This window comes from Embiotoca jacksoni, unplaced genomic scaffold (assembly GCF_022577435.1).
Source record: "Embiotoca jacksoni isolate LCO1_2020_lvr unplaced genomic scaffold, fEmbJac1.0.p SCAF_4, whole genome shotgun sequence".
Taxonomy (NCBI): domain Eukaryota; kingdom Metazoa; phylum Chordata; class Actinopteri; family Embiotocidae; genus Embiotoca; species Embiotoca jacksoni.
In genome coordinates this window covers 8,136,646-8,163,690 of record NW_027185392.1, presented here as the reverse complement: position 1 = coordinate 8,163,690, position 27,045 = coordinate 8,136,646, and the positions used below count along the sequence as shown (strand labels likewise).

General features: G+C 41.1%; 1 protein-coding gene across 10 annotated transcripts in view; it reads left to right on the top strand.

Moving 5' to 3' along the window:
• adgrl3.1 (adhesion G protein-coupled receptor L3.1) overlaps nucleotides 1-27,045 on the top strand; it is a 125,131-nt gene that overhangs the window by 60,947 nt on the left and 37,139 nt on the right. For all 10 annotated transcript variants that reach the window (XM_069168068.1, XM_069168065.1, XM_069168075.1 and 7 more), the window contains exons 6-11: nucleotides 3,674-3,688; nucleotides 4,788-5,576; nucleotides 19,945-20,367; nucleotides 21,112-21,215; nucleotides 22,012-22,197; nucleotides 23,793-23,831. In XM_069168068.1, coding sequence (XP_069024169.1) covers nucleotides 3,674-3,688; nucleotides 4,788-5,576; nucleotides 19,945-20,367; nucleotides 21,112-21,215; nucleotides 22,012-22,197; nucleotides 23,793-23,831 — 1,556 coding nt within the window. The remainder of the gene's footprint in view (nucleotides 1-3,673; nucleotides 3,689-4,787; nucleotides 5,577-19,944; nucleotides 20,368-21,111; nucleotides 21,216-22,011; nucleotides 22,198-23,792; nucleotides 23,832-27,045) is intronic.

The window sequence follows — 27,045 nt, the reverse complement described above, 5'->3', positions numbered from 1 at the left end:
AGAGGTGGACAAGGCTTGGTTTGGGGTGGGAGGGAGCGATAAAGATACAGAGGAGGAAAAAGAGAGAATAACCGAGGGGAAAAGCACAGGGCGATATAATGAAACAGACTGTCAGGTGAGGATGAGAGGACAGGAGGAAAAGAATAGAATAATGGAGAAAGAAAGAAGAAAACGTCTGTGTCCATAAATGACCTTGAGCTGTAGCCAGCTGAGCTGATTAGAGATCAGAGATAATAGTGGTAAGGCTGCTGTCGCCACCCGTTGTCTGCAGAAACTTGCACGCGAGCGTGCCCACACACACACACACACACACACACACACACACACACACACACACACACACACACACACGTACACGCACGCACGCACGCACATGCACACACACACACATTACACACTGGTGAGCACACACGGTCTTTCCTCCTTGACGGATACCTTATTAATAAACCATACGTTTTCAATAAAAATGCTAATTATCTTTACACCGGAGCGCAGTCAGGTTAACACTGTTTCTGTATGTGTGTGTGTGTGTGTGTGTGTGTGTGTGTGTGTGTGTGTGTGTGTGTGTGTGTGTGTGTGTGAGAAATAGAAATAGAATGGGGAAAAAAAACTGAGAAGGCATTCAAGATCCAGTGTAAAAGCTGTTCATGTGATTACAAATTTAAATAAAAAAAACTGAGAAGATTCTGCTGCAGCTGTTAATGGATAATTAGATGGTTTTCAATAAATGTGCAAGTAGACAGGCGACACATCTTCACAACAGAGCATTGCTGTCAGTATTATTCTTCTGCTATTGTTTTCTAATATTCATTCAAAGCCTTGATAGGAATAAATGAGCTGAAATGTTGTTTTTTTTCCCTTTCTGTAGCTGCATAGATAACTATTCAGTAGTGCTTTCTAAGTGCTTTTGCAAATGATCAGTCAAAGATACTGGACTGATAAAAAACATGCCTCTACCTGCGCAGAATTCAATTACGAATAACACTGAGGAAGAGATTGAGAGATGCTTTCTTGTTGACGTTTTCATGAAAACAAGGACATTTTCTAGAAAGTTGTCATTGTCCATATTTTTTTTTTCCTTCTTTTTTTCACCACGCTCAGCGGCTGAATTAGCAGTAGCACAAAAGACTCCTCATCTCTGACATCATCCCGCATGCTTGAGCTGTACCCTTGACAATACCTTGAGGTTTCAACAAATGCCTTTTAAACCTATATTCAAGCTGTCAAATCCTGTGCTCTGAAAAATGAATGATTGTGATTTATGAAAAAACTTTTCATTTCTTCTCCTTGTCATGGAGATTATGGCCCACCTAAAATAAAATCTTGCAATGAGCTCACCAACAGAGACGCCCATTAATCGAGTGAAAGAATGAGGAGCCGTATAAATCCAATGACATTTGTGTGACATTTTGTGTGCCATTTAGTGTACTTGTTGCCATCACACTTTTTCATTTGAAATCTATTTTTTTGCTGGCAACCTTGAACTCCACATGTTTTTTCTTTAATGTATGAGAGCTTCAGGTAATAAGAAGGCCTTGTTGTTTGGTGTCATTAATGCCCATCTTCTCAACCACAACGTGTCTCTTTGTATTGTATTGTATTGTATTGTGTGTGTGTGTGTGTGTGTGTGTGCGCGCGTGTGTGTGTGTGTGTGTGTGTGTGTGTGTTTTTAGTACATTGATATATGTTGTTCCATCGCACACACCTCTCTGCGTAGACAGAATATCTGCTTTCTTTCCCAGCTTTCCTCACAAGGGAATGGCTTCCTTGTGGTGAACCATTTTATATCTTAACTTGTAACAGCACACTGACATAAGTGCTGGTGCACACATGCATATACACACTTGTTTTAGGTTTAACACGATCTTCTTCCAGAGATTGGTTATTTATCGGGAGTTTGTCCGAAGCCGCACCAGTTACCATGCATTTTTCATGAGCCTTGGATTTGATGGTTGCTTGTGTGTGTGTGTGTGTGTGTGTGTGTGGGGGGGGGGGGGGGTATGTGAGTGTGTGTTTCTGTGTGTCACATGTGTTTATGCATATCTCAGGGTTGCTGATGAGTTTTGGCTTTAATGTGTTAAAGAATTCATTTATGCGCTGCGCAATAGGAAGTGCACTTGTTCTATATATAAGTATGTGCTGTCTGAAAGTTCTTCAAAAAAAAATGTCTTCAAGAACTCAAGCCTCTCCTCTCCTCTCCTCTCCTCTTCTCTTCTCTTCTCTTCTCTTCTCTTCTCTTCTCTTCTCTTCTCTTCTCTTCTCTTCTCTTCTCTCCTCTTCTCTTCTCTCCTCTTCTCTTCTCTTCTCTTCTCTTCTCTTCTCTTCTCTTCTCTTCTCTCTCTTCTCTTCTCTCTCTCTCTTCTCTTCTCTTCTCTCTCTTCTCTTCTCTTCTCTTCTCTTCTCTTCTCTTCTCTTCTCTTCTCTCCTCTCCTCTTCTCTCCTCTTCTCTCTTCTCTTCTCTTCTCTTCTCTTCTCTTCTCTTCTCTTCTCTTCTCTTCTCTTCTCTCCTCTTCTCTTCTCTCCTCTTCTCTCCTCTTCTCTTCTCTTCTCTTCTCTTCTCTTCTCTTCTCTTCTCTTCTCTTCTCTTCTCTTCTCTTCTCTTCTCTTCTCTCCTCTTCTCTTCTCTTCTCTTCTCTTCTCTTCTCTTCTCTTCTCTTCTCTTCTCTTCTCTTCTCTTCTCTTCTCTTCTCTTCTACATGCTCTCCTGCCATCTCAGGGGGACTAGTTCCATTCAGCAGGTCTCTAACGGTCTTGAAAGACACAAGGGCACTGCCTGCAGGATTAGGTTTCTGCCGTGTTCACATTCCACTCAGTCCCCCAGGGACCGAGGTGGAATGAAATTCATATGTTTAAGAGGTTTTCGAGCAAGTGTGCACATTTCATTGCAGTGCGACATGAACAACCCTCCTGCTAAAGCTCTAAGGATAGTGCTTTGAATATAATAGACAGGGAATTGGTGTTTGGGGTTGAAGCAAACCAGTGCATTCGGTATGCTCCCTCCTCCACACACAGATGCTTGCACACTCATACACAGAGTCACACAGATTACATGACACACACATAGCATTAACTCACCCACTGTGCATCAGAAGGTATTTTAATGTGACAGTTTTGCTGGTCCTCTGAAATGCAATCCCAGTAATCAAATCAATTTTCTGGTTTTCATTGCTCTGTTGCTATTAGCATACATTAAAGAGCTCATTATCTCAGGTTATTTTGTGTTGCTGTCTTTTGTCCTGGACTAGTGGTAGGACCACCATGGACACGATGGCTATGTGTGTTGTGCACGTTGTCTCATGGTCCTGTGTGTTTGCTCTGAGTGTCTCCTCTCCCTCTTTTTCTGCCTGCATCACATGTTTGTCTCTGTTCCCCCATATGTGCGTGCGCAACATATGTGAGATGCAATGCTGTCAGCTAGATCGCCCCATTGCGGCGCGGTCTCCTCAGACGCTTATGTAATGTTATTACCAATCACACATGGAGAGCATCCTGGCACTCTCACAAGGTTAGAATGAAATATGAGGACGATTATGGAGATCGGAGATTGTATTATCATGATTTCCTTATTATTGCATCATTAATCTATTTTTGTCTCTTGTCTCTATCTCTTTCTTTCTCTCTCTTGTTCTCTCTTTTTTTTTTCCTTCAAATATTTTGCCTATGGCTCATGCAGAAGTAGAACAAAAAGGTAAGTCTGTGAAGCAAGCACGCCCACATTCACACACGCTCAGAATCTGGGATGGGGGTGTCACTTTTTGATGCTGGAGCCTGAAGCGTTTTTTTTACCTTGTGGCAACATGACATCTCTTTCAAAGTCACTGCTGCTATATTAAGACGGCTTGATCTCAGCATATAGAGGCAATTTGGAAACACTGGTTCTCATTAGACACACTCCAGGCCCATATTATTCCATTGTATTGTGTAGAATGTCACTTAACAAACTCTCCATGGGTTGAGCACATTTTTATGATGAGCCAATGAACAAAGAATTACGTTGACATTTAATATTTCAAATGCTTTCCTGTGATATGAAAGTAATGCCAGTGCTTTGAATAGCAAATGAAAATACAATCAATATTCCCAGCCTTTGAGAAGAATGGGGAAAAACCAGAGTGCACATCTGGCACGTATGTGTGTATCTGCTGTGCGGATGTGGTGCGTATGTGACAACATTCCAGCTAAATTACAAAGGTTCCTATGACTCTGGTCGCACTGGCTTCCGAGAATTTATTACATCTCCCACATCTCTCGTAAAACATGACCGCGGTATTCCAAGATGGGAATAACTGAGCACGGAGTGGGAAAAGAATTATTGTAACAACTGCAAAAACAGCAGACGATAAAAGATGTGTTCAGTCCTACAGTTGGCTGTTCTTGACAGAAATAGAAAGGGAGAGAAAGGAAGAAAGAGCTGTGAGACTAATGAGGAGCTGGGGAGGGAGGGAGAAATGGAAATAGAGGAAAAGGGTGGAAGTAGAACAAAATGTGCCATTTTCTCTTCATCTCTGAGCTGTGAGAGCAGGGTATTATCTGTTGAATAGAAGGCATGCTGTTTGCTGTGCTTAAGAATGACAGGGGCTGTACAACATCCAAATCACAATATAGTAAGCTTATCATGTCATCGTCATTCACTGGTGGTTAAAGTTAAGTTAAAACACAATGTTACATTATTTATAAGCATTTATGAAAAGAAGCAAACCTTTCACAGGCACTGCCTGTAACTCTGAACAGAAAAACGTTTGCTTAAAAACGTTTTTAATGTGAAAATGTTGTCATTTGTTCCTCAGTATTTCTGTGCCCTGGCATTCTGCGGGGAGTATACCAAAGTGAACACCTCTTTGAGTCCGACCACCAGTCTGGTGCATGGTGCAAAGACCCGCTGCAGGCCTCTGACAAGATCTACTACATGCCATGGACACCCTACCGCACAGATACACTGACAGAGTATTCCTCAAAGGAGGACTTCATCGCAGGCCGTCCCACCACCACATACAAACTGCCGCATCGCGTGGATGGGACTGGTTTTGTCGTCTATGATGGCGCGCTGTTCTTTAACAAGGAGCGCACCCGCAACATTGTAAAGTTTGACCTGCGTACACGCATCAAGAGCGGGGAGGCAATCATCGCCAATGCCAACTACCACGACACCTCACCGTACCGCTGGGGGGGCAAGTCGGACATTGACCTAGCAGTGGATGAGAATGGACTGTGGGTGATCTATGCAACAGAGCAGAATAACGGGCGCATCGTGGTGAGCCAGCTAAACCCCTACACCCTGCGGATTGAAGGCTCCTGGGACACCACCTACGACAAACGCTCTGCCTCCAACGCCTTCATGATCTGTGGAGTCCTTTATGTTGTCAAAACCGTCTATGAAGATGATGACAACGAAGGGACAGGGAACAAGATTGACTACATGTACAGCACTGATAAGGGCAAGGAGATGACAGTTAACATACCATTCCCTAATTCCTACCAGTACATAGCTGCAGTGGATTACAACCCCAGAGACAACCTGCTGTATGTGTGGAATAACTACCACGTGGTCAAGTACTCGCTGGACTTCGGCAACAATGGTAGGTCCAACCCATAACTTACTTACTGTACTCCTTTTTCTTTTTTTTCACTCTTTCTTGTCTCTATTTTTTTCTTCAGCATTTTAAATGTAATATTAGGTATAGTAAGCAGAAAAATATGTTGGTTTGAGAACCACTATTTGTACTGGACCGGCTGTGATGTGATTTAAAAAAAAAAAAATCTTCACAGGAAATCTGTGATGCTTTTAATATTCATCTTAATGATAAACGTGTTTTTTTATTTTTTTATTGTGACATAAGGGATGCTTACAGACACTAATCTTCCTCCAATAATTAATTCTACAAAATAAGTTGAAGAGGAAGAAAAAGGAAAAGCACCATCTGGGCTGTCATGGTTCTCAATTATGACTGTTTCTCCACCCGTGATATCTGCATGTTTTCAGAAGTAAAAGGCAAAAAAAAAAAACTACAACAAAACAACTCCAATATACCTGCAGCTTGTCCTCGACCAGTGTCACAGAAATTGTGGATGCCAGCAGAGTTGCTATTTGTGAATGCGAAAAAGAGAACATAAAGACTACCTTGATCCCTGCCTTTAGAAGAATGTATAATAATGTTATGCTGAGCCTTACATACTGTAAATGCTTCTCGGCTTTTACTGTACCACTTGACAGCTTTCTCTTTAGTTTCCCCAGCTGCTTAACAAATCATAATGCATTTATCGTCAATGGAGCCAGAAATGTCTGGAGGGAGGAGGAACTAATACTGATTTCATGCTGGACATCCGTATATGATGGCAGTCTGAAGAAACTTCAACCTGTGTTTCACCAATGGCGGCTCCCGACTAAAAACTCTCCTAGTGGTAGCGGTCAGTTCCAACCAATGTTAATTTAATTGTTTAAATATATATTTTTGGTAACTCAGATAATTATTTAAGTTCCAGGGCTAACGAATAATGTTCTTAGTAACACTGTTAACACTATGCTACATTACAGAGATAGAAAACTGCAACAATGAGCCTTTAAAATAGAACTTTTAAAAGCACACACACAAAGCGAGCCGCCTGTCAACAACAATGGTAACGGCAAAAGCAGTAATGATTCAGAATCTGTCTGAAGCAAGGAAACTGAATATGTTATTGACGAAACAACATTATTAAAAGCCAGAGAATAAGAGGACCTGCATAAGAGGACCTGCACCCTCCGTGTGTGTGTGTGTGTGTGTGTGTGTGTGTGTGTGTGTGTGTGTGTGTGTGTGTGTGTGTTTCTTTGTTTGTGCATGTTTGGTAGAGACAGAAACAAAGGAGGGAAGAGAAGGTCGAAGATGCACGTAATTTGGAAAGTCAAAAATGCAAGGCCTGGTATGTTGTCTTTCCAAAATCACAGCTCTTAGCTGTAGGAGGGAGACCTCTGGTTTCTGGCCAAGTGTCTTTACTCTTACCTGGCTGGTAACTAGCCTTTAATGCCTGAACCAACTCTGCAGTGACAGGAGAGGCATAGTGTTGTAATGTTGTATGAACTGAACCTATATTCACTTTTCTGGCACAGCAAACACGTTACACAACATTTGGATAACAAGTATACTAAAATTTTGGCCTTTCTAGACATTTTATGGCTGATTACAGTAGTTTAACCACCAACGTCACACTTTTTTTTAAAGGGAAAGGCTTGACCAGTAACGAATGTTTGTCAATCTTTGTAACGTCTCTGACAATGTGCAGTTTCCGATTTCTGAGGTTTTTGTTTGTTTGTTTTGTTTTTGACTGATGTTGGTCAGCTAACACTTTACTCATTGACTATTAGATTGATTATTTATGGGGCTGCCCTAATTTGACACATTTATTTTGTGTTTCAAAAAAAAAAAATTATTACCTGAAAATGTATGAGATCTTACCACGCTTGCCTTTAAAGTAGCAATGATTGACACTTGTATATTAACAATACGTCCAATAACTACATATAATGTGAGAGAATCTGTTTGTAGTGATAAAACCATAGATTATGGCCAGACATTGCAATTTACCAAGCGTTTTTTGTATTTTTCAGCACATTGTTTTGGTGTATTGTCCCACTACTGTTTTGGTTCAGTCTTCTTTTTCCACACACAGCCACCACTTTTTGGTAAAAAGCTGTGATTTAACTGCTGCATACAGTTCTAGCTTTTTAATTCACAAACTATAAACCACCATAGAAATATTTTAGTTGGATGTTTGGTAATTCTCACAAATCTAATAAAACCTCATGCATGGTTAAATACATCTCAGGGTACCGAATAAGGAAACAGTAATTCAGGTGAATTGACTCTTTTACTTGAATGGTCAGATATGTAGTTGGAAAACAAGTCAAATGAAAGTTAAAGTATAAAAGTTTTTGTACAGTGTCTAACCCATTTCCAACCCAGGTATGGAGGGTCATGAATCCAGTTTGTAGGTTGACCCATTTTGACTCGACAAACAGTGAAGTGAACAAGTGTTGTGTCCGTTTGAAAGAGCTGGGGATATTGTCTAACCCATAGTGACTTTCTTTCAACTCTGGTGTAAGGTTAGTGTCCGCCCTCCCCTCCTTCTTTCCTCTGGATGGAAGGGCTTAGGTCCCTGGAGCCTGAAGGGCTATTTGCCCAGCGTAATTGCCTTTCAGCACCTTTCTATGGAGTGGTCAAGGCAGTCTGGCTGCGTGTCTTATTAAATGATGTCTGAATTAACGCATGCTCTTACACGCAGTTAGGAGGCGCAGTACAAGAAATTATAGAGAGAGGCAGCATTAAACTTGGTTTCTACCGATCAGTGTGTGTGTGTGTGTGTGTGTGTGTGTGTGTGTGTGTGTGTGTGTGTGTGTGTGTGTGTGTGTGTGTGTGTAAAGGGAGGACATGCTGTAAAAATGTGTGCACGCCCAATGATGTGCATGCCCATGTGCTAATGTACTTACGGTAAGAGTTTGTGTTTCTCTATTCATGAATGTCCATACATGTTTATTGGTGCATGCATGAGAGTGTGGAGGGTCTCATAATGGAGCTTTGGGTGTCTCAGGAGGCTCTAAAGAGGAGATCAATGGGGATTCAATGTGGAGAATGACCTCCAGTGCAAAGCAACAAGCCAGACTGCTGACCAGCGGGCAATAAATACATACAATCAATGCTGCTACGCTCTTTTACTCTCCTCCTCGCTCCGCTCCCTCATTCAATGAAGACAAGGAATAAATTAACTACCTTAACTGCATGGTTTTCTCATTCATCAGAAAATGAGGCGGCAAGTTGATTCATTGAAGTTTTATTTTGTTGCATCCTCGTTCATTTTTTTTTGCTCTTCATTCCTTCTAAACACAGAAAAAAAGAAAGGTATTTCTCTGTTTAGTTTCACTTCAGATGCATTAAGCATACTGTAAGATGACTCTGGTCAAAGTTGCCGTGTTGTAGCGCTTTTTTTTTCTTTCTTTCTTTCTCTTCCTTTAGTCAGTTCAGGAAACAGACCAAGGAAAGGGGCCATTCTGAGGTTTACACTCATTACTGATGTAGCTTAATGCACTCCCTGTTTTTGTTTCAGCTCAAATAGACTTCTTAAGATATGAAATGAGACAGGAAATGGGCCACGGTCTTAAAAAAAGAACGAGGTTGGCCACCAAGGACTGAGTGTATAGGGGTACAACACAGAGAGCATCAATTTCTTTGTTGTGTCTGTCCAACTGAGTAACAAAGGCAGACGGTTTAAAAGAGTTCACTTCTGATTAAGCTGACTTAAGCTGTTTTGTTTTAGAGCACACATCTGAATGGGAACATAGTTACTTTGGCATACTCCAGGGATGGAAAGAGTTCTGGAAGTACTGTAATTAATTGGGTAAAAATGTACAAAAAAAAAAAAAAAAAAAAGTAATAAGAAAGTCTGTTAAAATGTACTCTGAACAAACATTGAATCATTGCTTTTTAAACAGTGATGTGATTAAAGAAAAATTGTATATGAAAATCAAACCGTATGTTATATAATAGACCTTTTAAATAAGGAAAACATTTAGGCTACTCAGTGTAGTACGTTGTCGTTGTACACTAGTGAAAGAACATCACACCATGCACTTAAGGCAAAAACCAACAATAAAATCCATAAATTCCTGACCTTGTCATCTTGTGCAAACATCTGAATAGAAATTCCAAGTATACATCCATACTGAAATGAAACAAAAAATAGGTCAAATCTCTTGATTATGTGGTTGCAAATAGCCGATGAAATTTTACGATGCATATTACTTGCCCCTTATTACAGCATGAACATTAAAATACAGCATCACAAACGCTCCGCGCTCCTCAAAGTAGCTGAAGCCTGTGGAGTATAAAGATGCTTTAAGAAAGAACGGTAACAAACAGTCAACGGCAGCTGAAAGGTGGTGTACACCTCACTGAGGTCAGAAGTTCCTTATTAAATGTAGAAGTCGCAGCTGGGGTCCATCCACTGTAGCCAGCATGCATCTGTTGACACGCCACAACGTGGGTGTGTTGGATTTGCGTCACTGAGGGTGCTCATCGGACGGTGCATAGAGAGGAATGAAGCAAGATGCAATTTATTTTTTACTTATGCCAAGGTAATGCCCGTAATGATGCCATCCTTACTGTTGTACATTTGTGTGTGGTTCAGCACAGCCCCATTGCTTATTCTGCCAGTAAACGTCCACACATTGAACACATGTACAGTTTCTGTAACAGGGTGGTGTCAGCTGAGTGCTGAGTGTCCTCTCTGGACATGGAGCTCTGCCCTCCGGCAGCTGCAGACACACCAGCCGCCTCTTCTCTGCTGCAGTTGATGAGTTGGCCAGTCAAACGCAATTTGTCTTTTTTTTTTTTTTTTTTTTTTTTCAAATTTTTTTCACATGACTTCTGTTTCTTTATTCTGCAAAGGAAGAGTCTTGAAATTCACTAAAGTGTAAAGGGCCTTTTTGAGATAAAAAAAAAAAAAAAAAAAAAAAAAAAAAAAAAAAGAAACAACCCCAACAACAATAATAAATAGATGTGTTTTTTCATTTTGACTGGGGCCAGTCCTATTAACATGAAAGTCTGTCAATGAGTCAGTGAGTGATTTACTGGAAAAGTTCCCCCCTTGTTTGGCTGAATGCCACGTGACTGACTGATTAGGTCACCACTGGTTGACTGAATGGGTCAACTTCCTGTGTCCGTTTCTAATTAAAAGCCCTCCTCATATACAAGGTTTTGACCTTGCCTTGTTTCCTATGTACTCCCTTCCCTAATGTACCGCTGGGCTGGGTGTCTAACCGAAACCGTTTTGAGTGCTGAACAGTTTGTGTCTTATATGTATTAATTTGAGACCCACCTTTGCTAAATCTGTAAGACGTTTCAGCAAAGTTGCAGTCTTGGTGCTCCTCGTAAAAAAATGGTTGACACTGCTGAGAAATATTTTTTCATAAATGGAAAAAGAAGGGTTCTAGCCCTCAAACTAAAAGGTATTGAAAGACTGGATTTGACCCTGGTATTGAAAGATGTGAACATCTTTCCTGGTCCTATATATCACATCAGGTTTGCTTTAAGACTTTAAACATCACAGGGGAGAAATGAATAAAGCAGGTTTAGTTCACCTTGGGCTAACCGATGATATAAAGGTTTACTCCCATGTATTCTATCACGCCGTCGATGCAGCACGCAGCTGATAGAGGATCTTTTTGAAATGCATATTCTTTCTCCCTTGGTACTTAACAAGAAAGTGAACTGCCTCTCTACATTTATTGTCTCCCATGTCTGTTTGTGTTTCTTCTTTTTCTGTTGAATCCCCATTCTTTCTCTCCCTGTCTCTCACACAAACACATGCACTCACAATGGCAGGAATCTCAATATTTCCTCTTTCCTTCTCATACATCTTTCTCTTTTGACTCTGTCGTCCTTATCTCCCGCCTAATCTGCCCTCCTTTTCTGCTCACACCCTTTCCCTCATCACACAGGGCTATTTCATCGGGTGTCCTCAGATGTATATATTATAGAGGCCTGCTGAATGTCTATATAAAGTCAGAGTCAAAGTCACTTGTCTGCACATCACCCCTTTCTCCCACCCCACAATCCCCAAACGTTCTCTCATTCTCTACTGTTTATGGAGTTGTTTCATCATGTCTTCTTACATGCATATTATAGAGGCTTGCCCTACGCAAGCAGCATGGCTCCGATGAAACATTTGAATAATTTATCACCTCAAGTCTGCCTTGCCACACTTTAGAAAGTTTTCTCAACAAAGTCTTAAAATTATTCATGCTATCTGCATCTTCAGGAGGGGAGGGGCAAACAGGGCTAAAGCTGAGACGCTGCGTTCCTATCTTTGTTTTACTCGTCATCGCTCTCGTCTCATTTTCTATTGCTACCCCACTTCTCTCTATTTTTTGTTCTTTATTCTTGGTGCAAATTTCCACATGCTCAAAGTCTTACTTGTACTCTACTCCTGCTGTCTTGCTGCCCTTTAAGTTGATGATCTACTTAAGGTCTTATGTTCAAGGGAGATAAACTGACTGCATATTCGACAGGATAAAATCAGCACACTGATATGAAGTATAAAAAGAAAGACATGTAATTATGAAAGTTTCCTTAGTAACCCTGAAGATGTTTTTGTTTGTAGTATTATAGAAACAGTGTTAAAGAAGTTAATCAGATAGAGACAAAAATACACACTGTGACTCTTGGTTCTGAGCATTTTTACTATGTAGTGACTTATGAATTAATTATCGATAACTTTTTAAAAATATCTTATGCAAGAGCATTCTCACTGTGCAAGACTATTTCAATACTTTTACACACACATGCTGTATTTAATTTGTATATTTAAAAAAATCTGTAGCCACAGTTCTCTAGCTAAAAAAAAAAAATCAACCAAACCTTTGTGTACAGCTCACTTTTCTAACAATGCTGTACAAAATAAAAAAAATAGATATGAACTCAAATTAAGCAGTAGCTTCTTAACAACAGCCACTGTAAGTACATATTTTTAAATAATTCAGAGAATCCAACAGGACACTTTTTCTTTTTTAAATGCATTTTTCTTTTGGGTTCATTAAATTGAGATTTTGAATGCTTTGTCTTTAAGCATCATTTTAGTGTCGAGAGTTACAGAGATTTCAAAAAGAATTACTTCTCATTACCACTATTATTTAAGGGAGATTTTATAAAAATTAAAAAAAAAATGTAATTATTAAATTTAATTTTCCAAAAATATATTAAAAACTGATTGATACCAACATTTTATTCACTAGTCAGTCAAATATTGTGAGTGTCCAAAATGGTATCTCAGTTTTTAATTTAAGTAATCAACACTGGAATTATGTAATGATTTGTTATGTGCAGATGACCTTTACTTCCCTTTATGTCAGGTTACGAAAATGTAAAGGTTCACCTTTGAACTCCTAATGGCTGGAATCACAGCCATTTCCTGAGGAGGTCAAGCATGGAGTGTCTATTGTCTTTAAGCCCTCTCCTCTCCTCTCCTCTCCTCTCCTCTCCTCTCCTCTCCTCTCCTCTCCTCTCCTCTCCTCTCCTCTCCTCTCCTCTCCTCTCCCCTCGGCATCAAATTGCAATCAAGAAGCAGGGCTAAGCAGTGCAGGAAATGTTTGAAACAAGCTGAAGTGGAGAGAAAAACAACTGTTAGTGGTTGAAATGAAGGCCCTCTTTCACCAGATCATTGATTAGACTAACCCTCTGCACATTTCTTGCTTGTCAAGCCAAGTCGTGCGTTTGTGTGTATATGTGTGCACAAAGTCCGTGTTTTCGGTCCTTGAGCTGTTGACACCACTTGAGATGATTCAGTCCTTTCAAAATGAAGTCAGGTTCACTTTGAGTGTTTGATTGTTTACAAAGGGGAAACGTTCATATTTTTAAATAGCCTCAAAAAAAATAAAAGACAAAGGCAATCGTCAAGCTTTTAATCCTAATCAAAACATTCCAACTGTGTCTTGCTGAATTACATTTTTTCATGTTAACATGTTTTATTACATAACAGATATAATCATAATTTCCACTCGTTCAGTGACACCACAATCCTGTACAAAAGTGCAATGTGAAAACACACAGTAGTAACTTTAACCCTCTCTCTTGTTCGTCCTCTCCACCTGCATCCATCACCTGTTTTTCGGCCCTCTCCCTCCCTGCCTATCTCCCTCTTTCCCAAATAGATTACGACACAGCCGTCTAGGCAGAAACTGAGCTCTGCTTCACAGAGTCTGCTGCACCTGTTCCTTGCCTGCAGTGTGTCCTTATCGATTAGATAGCCCCAGCCAGGCCCTCTGCGTGCATTTGGCCTCAGCACCACTTCTGCTCTGCCAAACAGCAGATGCCAAATTAAGTAGGCCTGGCCAGAACAATAGAGTGGAGGGGAAGCCCACAGCCTTGCAGGAAGTAAATAGGAATGAGAGCAGCTTGCAAAGCATGTTACCAAAGCTGTATTGTGTCAAGTTTTGTTTTTTTTAAGGTTTTTTTTTTTTATGTATGAATTGTGAAGGTCTAAAAAGGGGCAAAGTAATACATTAGGGCAGCAACACATTGAACTGCATAGGGTCACTTGCTGGAGGTTACGGCTCTCATTCTAACACATTAACAGGATTTTTCTGTATGCCTTTTGTGTATTCATACCAGTTGTTCTACACAAATTCATTGAATGTCTGGAACAGCAGAGGTCGCAATCCAGACTTTAAAGAAATATGCCAATGATTCCGTACATTATAAAACAGAAACACAACAAAAAATAGAAAATGGGTCTGTCCCATTAGCTTTTTGCTTTGAACAAGGGAACTTCCCCTGATTAGGAAAGAAGCATGTAATTGGCAAACTGGCTGCAGGTGCCTCCAACCTCAGCAGGGGGATGACATGATTATGCAACAGTGCTGAGCAGCAATGTGTCTGTATGTGAAACATGAGCTGTGGAACACGATGGTGCCTGGCAGCCATTTTGAGGGAGGCTCTATTAGTTGAGGTTGTTTTTTTTTTTATCTTAAAGTATCACTGCTTTGAAGTGCTCCATTCTGTCTTATCAGCAGGCTTGAGCCACTCGCCACAAGCTCTTGATGTGTGTATTGCATCGCACATAAGTGAGTGAAAAGTACATTTCCGCTCAAGTGTGTGTGTGTGTGTGTGTGTGTGTGTGTGTGTGTGTGTGTGTGTGTGTGTGTGTGTGTGTGTGTGTGTGTGTGTGTGTGTGCGCGCGCGCGCGCGCGCGCGTGCCAGCCATAGGGGTAGTGCGTTATCACAGTATGCAGTGCTATTCAGTGTGTGTGCTTCTATCCAGCCTAGAAAGCTTTGTGCCCTCCAGTCAGATTATCATTTTGCTTTTACCCCTCTGGATCCATCTCTCCACACCATTCAGGATGGTGTGTGGATGTGTGTGTGTTGAGGCAAGGAGGCAGTAACTTTTAGGCAGAGTGCAAGAAGTGATCATCTTGCATATTAAGAAGTGTAGAGGCTTCCTCTCAGTTCTGTGAAACTTCTGTTTTCATTTAAATCCCTCTTCTTTTTTGCCTCTGTTTCACTCTCTCTCTCTCTCTCTCTCTCTCTCTCGCTCGCTCTCGCTCTCGCTCTGGCTGTCTGTCTGCCTTTTTTTTTTTCTGATGGTGTGGGAAACTTGCCAGAGGAAGAGGAAGTTCATTTCCCCTCTCCTCTCTGCCTTCTACCTTTTGTGCTGTGGATTTACGATCCCTCTGTTTACCAAGAGAAGTCAACAAGAGCATTCTCGGCAACAGAGCAGAGGCAGAGACAGGCAGTCTTACCCACAGAGAAAAACATTGCCACCCACACACACACACACACACACACACACACACACACACACACACACACACACACACACACAAACACACAGTCTCGTATCTGTCTGCATGTCAGATGATCATGTGCTTGCGTCCCAGGCTGACTGACAGCATCTCTGTGGCCCCTCCAGTGTGGTGACAGATGACAACTTCAGGAACAAGTTTACTGCCAGGCTGCCATTGTTTCACCTTCCCCTGGGCTCACTACAGGTCATGAAAACAAATGGATTAGAATAGAATAGAATAATATCAAACAATTCTCAACAGATGAAGTTTGTTAGTTGACATTAAAGTGCAGATATTTCATTTTCTAATTTTCTCAACACCTTAAGCTCTGGTGGTGGGTGATGAAATAATATCACAGTATTTCAGGGTTTTTCTGTGATGGCAATATTTTAGACCATATGACAAACTACTAAAAATTATTCTTTATTCATCACAAGAACAAACTGTTTCAACAAAATGGGTGTTACAGTTGTATACGTCAGCATAAGCTTAATAGTTTGCCTTGAAATATTAATTAAAAACGAAACAGAAATTAGCTGTCAGTTCTTTAGCTTGTAAGCAACAACAGTAACTCAGATGTTTATATAATATAGCCACGTGTAACTGTCTGACGTAATTTCATCAACAAGTCAAAATATTGCTGTTTTCCCAATATGATTTTATATTTACGCTATGTTAAAAGCTATACCTGAATTATTTTGAAAAATATGATAAGGCACACACCGATACTCGTTTAATTTATGTTGACATAAAAGCGGTGATTGCATTTTTATTCTTGTCCTTGTAAACAGAAGATAGCAGAACTTTCTCACCACAGGGTCCATTAGAAGCTGATCTGTTGTTTTCAATAATATAACACAATCTTCCTCATCGGTAGAATTAAATTGAATTAGGCTGGGCAATTATTCAGTCTTTATTGTAATATTGTGATATGTCATGTTCATATTGTGTGCTGTTTTACAAGCATACATTATTGAAATGAATTGTTGAACATCATTGTTAAAATCTCAGAAAATGAGAGCTTGATTCTGTGTCATACATTTGAAAAGTTTGGTCTAATGTAAAGCAGAACACTGAAGTGTGCTTCATAGTTTATTTCATTGATAATTAATTAGATTGTTTTTCTTACATTTTTCATATTGTGATATATACAGTAATTGATCCTGAAAACTCGCATCCACTGTAATATTGATTTTAAGCTCGTTACCCAGCCCTAAATAGAATAGTTCATTTTGTGTTCTCGGGGAAGAATGCCAGCACAGCAACAATGTAGTAAGATTATGAAAAATTTAGATTCTTCCATCTCTGCATCAGAATGTTAATGTTTTTCATTCAACTCCTTGAATCCGATAGTAGGTAATGTGATAATTGACGTTTCTCCCAAATCATATTGAAATATGTCACCCATAGGCATATGGTGCAAAATCTCTGATCAGCTTGTACTGAATTTAGGTGAGCTGACATCAGACAGTATTCACAGCACATTTACTCAAGGTTTCTTAAGCTAAATGCATGGAGATATGTCAGCCCCCACAAGTACAACCTCTAGCCTTTTTCTCGATAAATGTTACATGAACCTGTTATGTCATGTTCCTTTAGTTCCTCACAGCCTCTTTCACTGCATCCTCTGGGATGCAAGTGATGAATTCATCACATTACAAGACCTTTTTCTTAGATAGAATGCTATAAAAGAACATGCAAAGATGTACACATGAAAGAGTTTAGAACTATTGAATTTGAAATCCGTAAAACAAAAATATGGCACAAAGGGAAAGAAATAATGAGCGAGCAATGAAAACAGGTAAAAAAAAAAAAAATGTCAACAGAACAGCAGTGGAGGGTAAAGAGATGGAGATGCCGGGGTAGTGAAGTGCTGTGGCCCCTTGCCTGTAATGCTTGCAGACTTTTGTGTTACCTCACCCCAAGCTGCCAGCCATTGTGTTTTCTGCCCTGTACTCAAATGACAGCAGACATCAACCTCACACACACACACACACACACACACACACACACACACACACGCACACACACACCAATACTCCTCTATTGTTGTCGCAGAGCCCCTAATGGAGCTTCCCATTTGAGTCCAGATAGGCACACACATACTCAGACTTGGCTTCATAAGAACACACACCAACACAAGCAGATTGACAACCAGTCCCTAGGCCACTGCTGCCACGCATGATTGATGGTAATGTTCCGTGGAGAATGCATGAGGCAGGGCGGCGGTGATTCAGAAATGGGGAGCAGCACAGTTTAGGTACGGAAACACTCCATTGAGTTGTGGAGGAAGAGAACAGAACGTACAGGAGGAGGGGAATGTTACATGGCTGTCAGTCAACCAGTCAGACAGAGAGGAAGCGAGGCAGAAAGATGGAGAGACGTGTCTTTAATTAAACTTAAAATCCACAGGAAGGGACAACTTCAGTTCACAGTAAATAATGTAAATACCCACTCTTTCCTACCACCCACACACTCATACTTCATTCTCCTCTATCATGCCTTCCCATCACCCCCCAAAGGAACATTTACCAAAACACTGCAGAAAGAAGAAACTAATTTTATGCACACCGCAAATCAGGCCTCATAGAACTCTAGTCCCCTCAGATCAAGAACATATTGTTGACTTTGATTCTTCCTTAACAGTCCATATATAGCACACCAAAATCTTGCAGTTATACATACAGTATGTGCAGTCATAGTTCATACAATTACACTCTTTTCTCCAGTAAAACATACACCCATTAAGAGACAACAACTCTGTAACCCTTCAATATCAATGACCACAGTGTAGTACATATGGCCTGAGGCACACCAAGAGAAACACAAGTGCCTGAGCTTTTAATTTTTGTTGAAAGACATGAAATCAAGAATTTTAACATCATGGCAGACTTGGAGTAGCAAAAGTCAACTTCATATTTTAGTTATCACAACTTGAAGAAAATGATAGTTTAATTTTTGACCCCTCAAAGGACATAATTAACCAGAAATCATGTAGCATGATGTCGGTATTGGCTGTTGCACTCTCTTAAATGTTATTAGAAGTGTTTTTGAAATTATTTTCAGCCAGTGATTTTACAGAGAGAAATCATAGAAATATATATTTCTGTTGTGAAAAGAGCATACCATGAAATCGTGAGAATTCATATTCAAGTAGCCTTGTGATCTAGGAGAATTGCCTCTCCATGTATATCTGTTTGTTCCCTGTGTGTGAGCATGCCCTTATGTGTACTACAAGAAATCCACCTACTGTGGGTTTTCAATAGGAAGATGAAGCCAAAACACTATTATCAGCTGCATAGGCCTGCAAGCAGAGTATATTTAGAGTGCTGTGTGGATTTTGCACAATAACTTAATAATAATAACCAGGTGCAAAAGCATACATTTATAAAATATTAAAATACTGTTTTCACCAAACTTATTCACATAATGCCGTGTCCCTTGTCTGTAGGTTTCACAGGTCTGTGTACTGGCAATTTCCTATAAAGAAAATGCTTGAGTATAATTTTTATGTTTTCTTAAAAATACTCAGTGTTGCGGTAAAAGTTGGGCAGATTAAGCTATTCTTTGTCACAGTGGAGCTGTGGATTTAGAAGATAGGCTCCACCTGTGTACATAAGGACTTCCCAATAATTTGAAACCAATGAAATAATTCTAATGGAGAGTGAGGAGAAACTGTAAATAACAATTTTCTTCTATCCAGCTTTCAATCCTGCAATATTGATTTGTACCACATGTGGCTTAAAAGCAGCAGGCATGAGAAACAGTATGCTTACAGGAGGGCACTAACACTTCACAAACATATGTTGGATTCCTCTCTCCTTCCATCCTCTCCTCCATTCATTCTTTATTTCTGTCCCTTAAACAGGGTCAATGTTAATAATTAAGCCTTCTTACAATGAAATATTGACAATAAAAGAGTGTGCCATATGCATTTAAGTGGCCTTTCTGCCTCTTGTGATGTCATGGTGTTATCAATCTTGCATGACACTGAAAGAATGTTTTTTTCTGCCAGGTTAGGCAGCAAGAACTGCTACTGTGTACCAGTCCCGCAAGAAAGACTGGTAATCTTGTGCAGGGAAAACCAATCATTGGCCCTGCTTGAGGCTGGAGATTTTTATACATTGATACTATTGCAAAATCCTTGACACACTTGAGCACACACTTTCAAGTTGCTCTGTTATAATCGTTGTTGACGGAATTGTTCAGAAACATGTCCTGCCCTTCAGAGTAATAAATAACCTCACAAAGATCTGGCGTGTTACAGCACTGACAAGAGATGAAACACTAACATTGGGAAGTCATCAGAAACTTGAGCTACTCCCTGTCAAAGCTATTTAGTGTTGTGTAAATGAATGCCTGCAAATGTGTTTGTGTCTGTCACTATATTATTTACGCTTGTAGGCCATTGCTCATATCGCTTGGTGCTAATGCAGATGGTTTGCTTGATCACAGCTCTTTTAACTCTGTTGTTCTGACTTTTTCATCCTGGGAATAAACTGTGAACTCTTTTTCTGGCAACCAGTACTTATTAAAACATCTCCATTTCAATCATATCGGGATCCACAAATCCACCCGTTTTGGGTTCTAGCTCTGTTTTTTTTTGTGAATTTAAATCTTCTCTTCTTTCCCTTTAGACTATCGTCCACCTCCCATGATCCCCCCTAACCGAGGAGGGGGAGGAGCAGGTCCAATCGGTGGGGGAGGTTCCTCCTCCTCATCTACCAGCCGTGCCACCACCACGCGTTCTCCTCCTTATTTCACCACCCCGAGGCCTCTGCTCACCATCTCCCCTGGCCAGCGGTACCGAACAACCACCACAGTCCGCCAGCCCATCCTGGTTCCTGACGGAGGTTCATCGTCTGACACCAATCAGATTCCCGACACCAATCAGAAAGGTAGGGGACGTTCCCCTGCGGTGCAAGTTCCTCCAGCTGCCCCGCAGCCCCCTGCCCTGCCTCCTCAAGACTTCTGCAGTCCAAGGGTGACAGCCGACATATCGTGGCCACGGACACAGCAGGGCCAGACGGCCAAGCAGCCCTGCCCTGTAGGGACACTGGGTAAGGAAGCTGCATGGGTAGATGGATAGCAGAGTGTATAACTGGCATGACTTGGTAACAGTATGTGTAAAAACATTGTTCTGTTATTATGTGTTGTTTCCTCCTTTTCTTTGTTGACATTTTTTATTTTCCAAATTATTGTCAAAACAATATAAAGAAAAGTCTAAACATTTTCAACTGTTAAATACAAAAATACCATAAAAATAACATTTATCATCCCTTGTGATCACAGTCCTAATCTGTTAGAAGTATATTAAGAATGTAGTGTCTCCGTGTACACCACAAACAGTGCATCAAGTTTTATGAGCTTGAAACCTTATCCTTGAAGTACCTCCAATACATGAGTGTAGTAAAGTTAAATCGATATATTTACAGAGCCCGTATAAAATCAGTGATGCTGACCAAAGTATATTATAGAAAACGTTAAAAAAAATCATTATATAATTCATTTTCAATTTAATTGGGGGGGGGGGAGACTGAAGATATCGAGTTGTGTTAAGTGCAAAATCAAACATAAATATTTCTCTCTATTTATCGCATGGACTAACTTCCTTAGGGCGATTTTCCTTGTTTTAATGAACTGGCTCACATGACAAATATGATTATTCAATCCTTCAGTTACCATCCACACATTGCACACTGCAAACACAAAATGCTTTGTGAACTCCGAGCACCTCAAGACTCTTCGTGTCTCCTGTTGAATGTCAGGCCTGTCTTATCCTGTTTGCCTTGCTTGGCTTGCAGGCGTGGCTACATACGTGTGCGTGGCCCATGTGGGCTACTGGGATCCCCAAGGCCCTGACCTCAGCAACTGCACGTCGCCCTGGGTCAACCACATCATGCAGAAAGTAAGTCTGAATGCTGCTGTTGGTCCTCGTGGCTCCCACTGAGCCCAAGTTTAAGGGTACGTGTTATGGATATAGTCCTGGAGCAATTTTTTTAACGCATGAAGTAGCACTGGCCACAGGGGAAGATTAAGGCCATGTATCCATCTTCATTCGTTAACCCTAACTCCTGTTTGAGATCTGAGAGATAGTATTTAGCTGGAGGGAAGTGGAAATGTCCTGTAAGGCCATTTACTTACAGTGTGCTATCATTATAGGCTAACGTACATCATGATAGGTTAACCACTCAGCTGGGGAAACATTACTGTGTTTGATTCTTCAAGAGACTTTTATTCTGGCAAGTTATGATTTCAATTCATTGCTTTTTTTTGGTTTGTTTTCACATGAGACTTTAAGGCTTTCTTATCAGACAAATCATGGAAAATGGTCCCAGTGAAATCTGCATTGCAACAGAATGTTCTCAGCCATTTAACTAACTTGTGTATTCACAAATGTTTCTCCTCTCCCGTCCTTTCTTCACTCGTCTTCTCCATTCCTTCACGTCGACGTCCCTTCCTCCATCTGTCCTTCACCTCACGGTCCTTCCTCTTATGTCCTGTCATTTCTCCATGCTACACTTACTGTACTCTTTCCTCTCCTTCACTGTTCCTTTCACGCTCTCTCAAACTTTTTCTCCTTTTCCCAAATATCCTTTCACTTCTCAACTCATCTAACTTTTTTTCTTTTTTACTGCCATCGATCTTTCTCCTTCTTTCACTTTGTGCCTTTCTCCTGCCCTGTCATCCACTTTGGCTTGTAGCTTCGGTCGGGCGAGACGGCAGCGATTGTGGCCAGGGAGCTGGCAGAGCAGACTAAAGGGCTTCTGCGTCCTGGCGATGTGCCATCCACAGTGCGGGCCATGGCCCAACTGGTCGAACTGCTGGATGTCCAGCTCCGGAATCTCACCCCCGGGGGCAAGGACAGTGCTGCCCGCAGCCTCACTAAGGTATTGTCTTAAGAAACAGAAGGCGAATGTTTACCGAGTGATTGAGTGAGATAAAGATTTTCTTGCAAGCACTCGTATGGAGAGGCCTGTAATTTCAATGACAGACAGTTAACAGCAAGAGGAGAGAAAAGGGAACTGATAGAGGGACTCTTTCAAGTTCACAGTGAGTTGAATAGCATCAGTGGATAGTGTTTTTGTCTTACACTTATTCTCAGGGGTTAGAAAAGTCTCTTTGTGCAGAGTTTGATGAAGAACCATACATAACACAGTAGATTTCCTGATGATAAATAGCTGCTTTTAGACATTGCTTTATCCTCTTCTGTGTGTGTCTCTGTAACAAATTCTGCTCAGCATTATGGGTGATAGATAACCACTTTTAGTCTTTGGCAGGGTTCCTCAACTCTTTTCAGATCAAGAGAAATTTAATAAAACGCGCTCTCAGGCTGGGAGTTATTCTCAGTACAGGCTTGGGACACATTTTACGTCATAGCTCAGTGTTTAATGAACTTCAGTCTCTGAGCTACAGCTATGAAGATGCTGTTGACAATCAGGCTTGAGTGCTTACTTTAGGATTGCATTAATGGAAACTCGATCCAGAGTATGCAAAGGATCTGTTTGACTACAGCAGTAGACAGGGAAAGAATTTAGTCCTGTACTTTGTTCATGTAGGCTTTCAATTAAAGTGAGTTAAATCACTGGGGAATGGCTGACTGGCCGGCTCGGCTGGCTAATTGACTGACCGACTGAATGGTGGACTGTTTCTTGATTGTCTCTGCTGAGGTCAACAGTGATGGGTGGAGTTTGGCAGCCAGATTGACAGCTGCTGCCACCTCTTAAGCGGTCTCTGTTTTCTTTGCTTAGCTTTAGCATCAGAGTCCCTTGGTCTGCTTTATATTTCCTCTGCCTATCAACCTCCTTTTGTCTCACTATCACACCGTTTAATCTCCTCTGCTCCCTCTAAGTTATTCAGTAACACATGTAAAGTAATAGATAATGGAACATGTGTAAGTGGAATCTATTAATCTGTGTTTTGCTGTTGACCAAATTGCCTAGTAAAGGTTGAATTTATAGAAAAAAGCTCTCTATAGAAAAGGAAAAGTGTTCCTTGTGATTTCAGTAATGACCCAACTATGTATAGCTAATTGAGTAGTATGCTATCTTAATGTGGTAATATTTGTTAGGAAATAGAATATGACCATTCACGCACGAGTGGCATAGTAATTCATGTCATCAATTTACTCGACAGTAGATGCGTAGAATGAGTAGGGAAAGAAATGGAGGAACAGAGGAAATTATGATAAAAAAACAATCTGGAAGAAAAAATGAAAAGAAGAAGAATAGAAAAAGGCAAGAAAGACAATTATAGTTGAAGGAATGAAAAAAGGAGGCGAGTGAAGAGAATAACAATCTTTTTTGCGCAATGTTAATGAAGTGAATGTATCTGCCTTTGTGTGTGTGTGTGTGTGTGTGTGTGTGTGTGTGTGTGTGTGTGTGTGTGTGTGTGTGTGTGTGTGTGTGTGTGTGTGTGTGTGTGTGTGTGTGCAGAGGATTGAGAGGTGTTACATTGCTAACAGCTGAATTGTTTTAATTTTCAGCTTCAGAAGAGAGAAAGGTCGTGCAGGTTTTTCACACAGGTATTTCCGCTTCCTGGTATTGTTGATTATTTTGCCACACTATAGTCCCACATGCATTTTTTTTAACACTCAGCATGTAATCTGCAAAGCTTGTGTGTGTGTGTGTGTGTGTGTGTGTGTGTGTGTGTGTGTGTGTGTGTGTGTGTGTGTGTGTGTGTGTGTGTGTGTGTGTGTGTGTGTGCGCATGTGTGCGTGTGTGCGTGTGTGTGTGTGTGTGTGTGCTCGCTCACACATTACAACGCTCTTCTTAGAATTTAAATTATATGCTGCAGCAGTTGTCTTACAACCCTAACCCTTTGAGGAGGGTAGTCTTTATATAGGTCGGTTCTGGTCCTGATGGACAGTGGGCATCGGCATCACTGGAGACTCTACCGCCACTGTCTCCTAACAAAGTTTTAGTCTCCTCAAAGGGTTTGCTGACATTCTTTTGTTTTCAATTTCACTTTTTCGGCATTCAGAATCAATAGTACTGATAAGAGACCATGATCAATATCAATAATAGCTCATCCATTTTGCAGTTCTGTCTGCAGAATTGTAAACAGGCCTGCCTGCAACCAAATGACTCGCTATCCATCTCCATTCAATGAAATGCCCACTGCTGCTGTACCAGAGAGAAACAACCGAGTATGATGGATATTCTGTTGCATATTGCTTGATCACGATGTGCGACGTGTTTGTGGCTCAGTATTCATTATTTTGTCATCCTGGTCTGCTTGTATTAATGTTTGTGTGTGTTGATGCCACGGGCTCACACTGTTAACAGAAAATCTAACATCATTTATAGGCATGTTTCTGGTCAGCTAAAATCACTATTCCGAACATCAAAGGACCCCACCTTCCTCATCCACGTGCTGGAGATAGACTACAGAGTCTATCGTTTTCTCCGTCTGCACCCCTCTGACACACAGACACACACACACACACACACACACACACACACACACACACACACACACACACACACACACACTTGATGGGGTAGCTCTTTTTCTCCTGATGCAGGCTTTTTTTCCCCCACTCCCCTGAAAAGTCTTAACGTCAGCACCAGTCAGCAATGTCACATCATAGAACATGGCTTAGGACTATATGCACGCTGACACACACGCACATACACACACACACACACACACACACACACACACACACACACACACACACACACACACACACACACACACACACACACACACGCGCGCTACAAATATATAAATATATTTTCAACAATGATCTTATGCTGTCACATCAGAACAGTCGGACATTTTGATGTTTCTCCTTAATCCAATAAATGCCGCATTTCAAGAAGTGGCAGACAGTTACAGGTTGAAATCCAAACATTCCACTACACACCTTGGGTACTGCAGGGGGCTGGGAGTGATCGATTATATAATTAGCCTTAGTAATGTGAAACAAAATTATACCAACAGTTCCTTACTCTGCCAGATAGAAATGTGCGTGATTAGGGATGTGGTGTGGTGCTGCCCTCTCCTCGTTAATTATCTACAGCACTAATTGCCAAGTAAGGAGAGTGGGCAGGAGGTTTGGGTTCTTAATAGAGACAAAAAATAATTGAATTCTCTCTCTCTTTTTCTCCCCCCCTCTCCCCCTCTCACAGTTCTCTCCCCTCCTCTCTCGACTTCGTTTGGGGAGCTGGGGACTCGTTTCATGTATACTAAATTGGCAATTTATTCATGATGAAGTTGGTGGTGTGGAGAGGCTTTGATGCTTTAGGGTGGATTGATGGAGGGTGGTAGAGTCTGCAAGGTAGATGGAGAAAGAGAGACAGGGAGGGAGGGACCGGGAATTAAACCGAAACGGAGATGAGAGTCACAGAAACAGAATTGGAATGTGAGAGAAAGAAAAAACAATAAAGGGGGCAGTGAGGAGACAGTGATGCTCAGTGACAATGTCTAATTTGCCCTCTATTTATGGATGGCAGGTCAGAACATGGCATGCTGTGAATTTAAAGCCCGATTTAGCTGCAAACTCATCCTGTCAGGGAAGACAAACCCAACAACAACTGACAGATAAGCCTGCTTCTCTGATGAAAACATTTTCAAAACATGCACTTCTCAGAGCTCAGCCAAGCAAGGAAAAGAAAAAAAAAAATCCCCATCTTTCCTCTACTTTCACCCCTTTCCGTACTTCTCTGTCATTTTACACATGAATGTGCGAGTGTAGACATACCTCTGCACACCCACGCACATGAGCTTGTGCCCATGTTCCCCTTGTGTAGCTGGGAGTAGTAGATCAGCCCAGCTCTAGTCTGTCTTGCCGCTGCTGTTTACGCTGGATTACCCCAACGCTTCAAAGCATTTCACTTCTGCCCCATTTACTGGTGTGTGTATGTGCATGCATGCTATGTGTATGTGCACACAAATGCGTGCAATACATAGTTTCACATAGATGCACACACTGACTCACGCACACACACAAACGACACCCTTATCTGTCTCTGCAGAGTCTCTCCCCTCTTTGAAGACCCCTAAAAAAAAAAACTGTCTCCATTTTAGCCCTCAAGTCCTCATACTTGTGCAGATAGAAATGTCACCAACGGCACCGGAGCTTACAGGCACACCCACACACTCCCACCCACACACACACCCACAAACACATATATATATATATATTCTATCTCTGACTTTCTGATGTGGAGATGTCTGGACCTCAAGGAAATCACACCCCTTCTTCTCCTTACCGATCTCGCTCCTCTACAGATGTAATCTCAGTGCCAGCGAATTAAATTTCAATGAAAAAATTATATGAAATTGAAAATGCAAGATAATCAAAAGTTCAATAAAAAGCAATGGAAAGTTAAATGAGAGTTGAAAAAGGGGCTATCTGAAAAACATCAAAGTGAGCATTTGGGAGCAGCACCAGGAGCGTGAGCGACTGGAAAGCAGTGCCGCTGCTCTCATATCTGCCGTTCCGACAGAACATCCTCTCCTCTGCCTCTCTCTGTTGCCTGGACTGCTACTGTACAGCAAGTGGAGCAGAATGATGCACTACAATGCTTCTCCCAGCCCCTTGTGCAACCACGCACACAGACACAGGCTCACACACATTTGAATGCCAACACACACACAAGCACACATGCGTCCCAGTCAATATGCGCCACACACATGTCCTCGCACCATGTGTGTTAGTGCATATGCACTCACTCATTCACTGCAACATTTTCTTAATCCTTTTATTTGTATAGTACAGAGTTTAAATC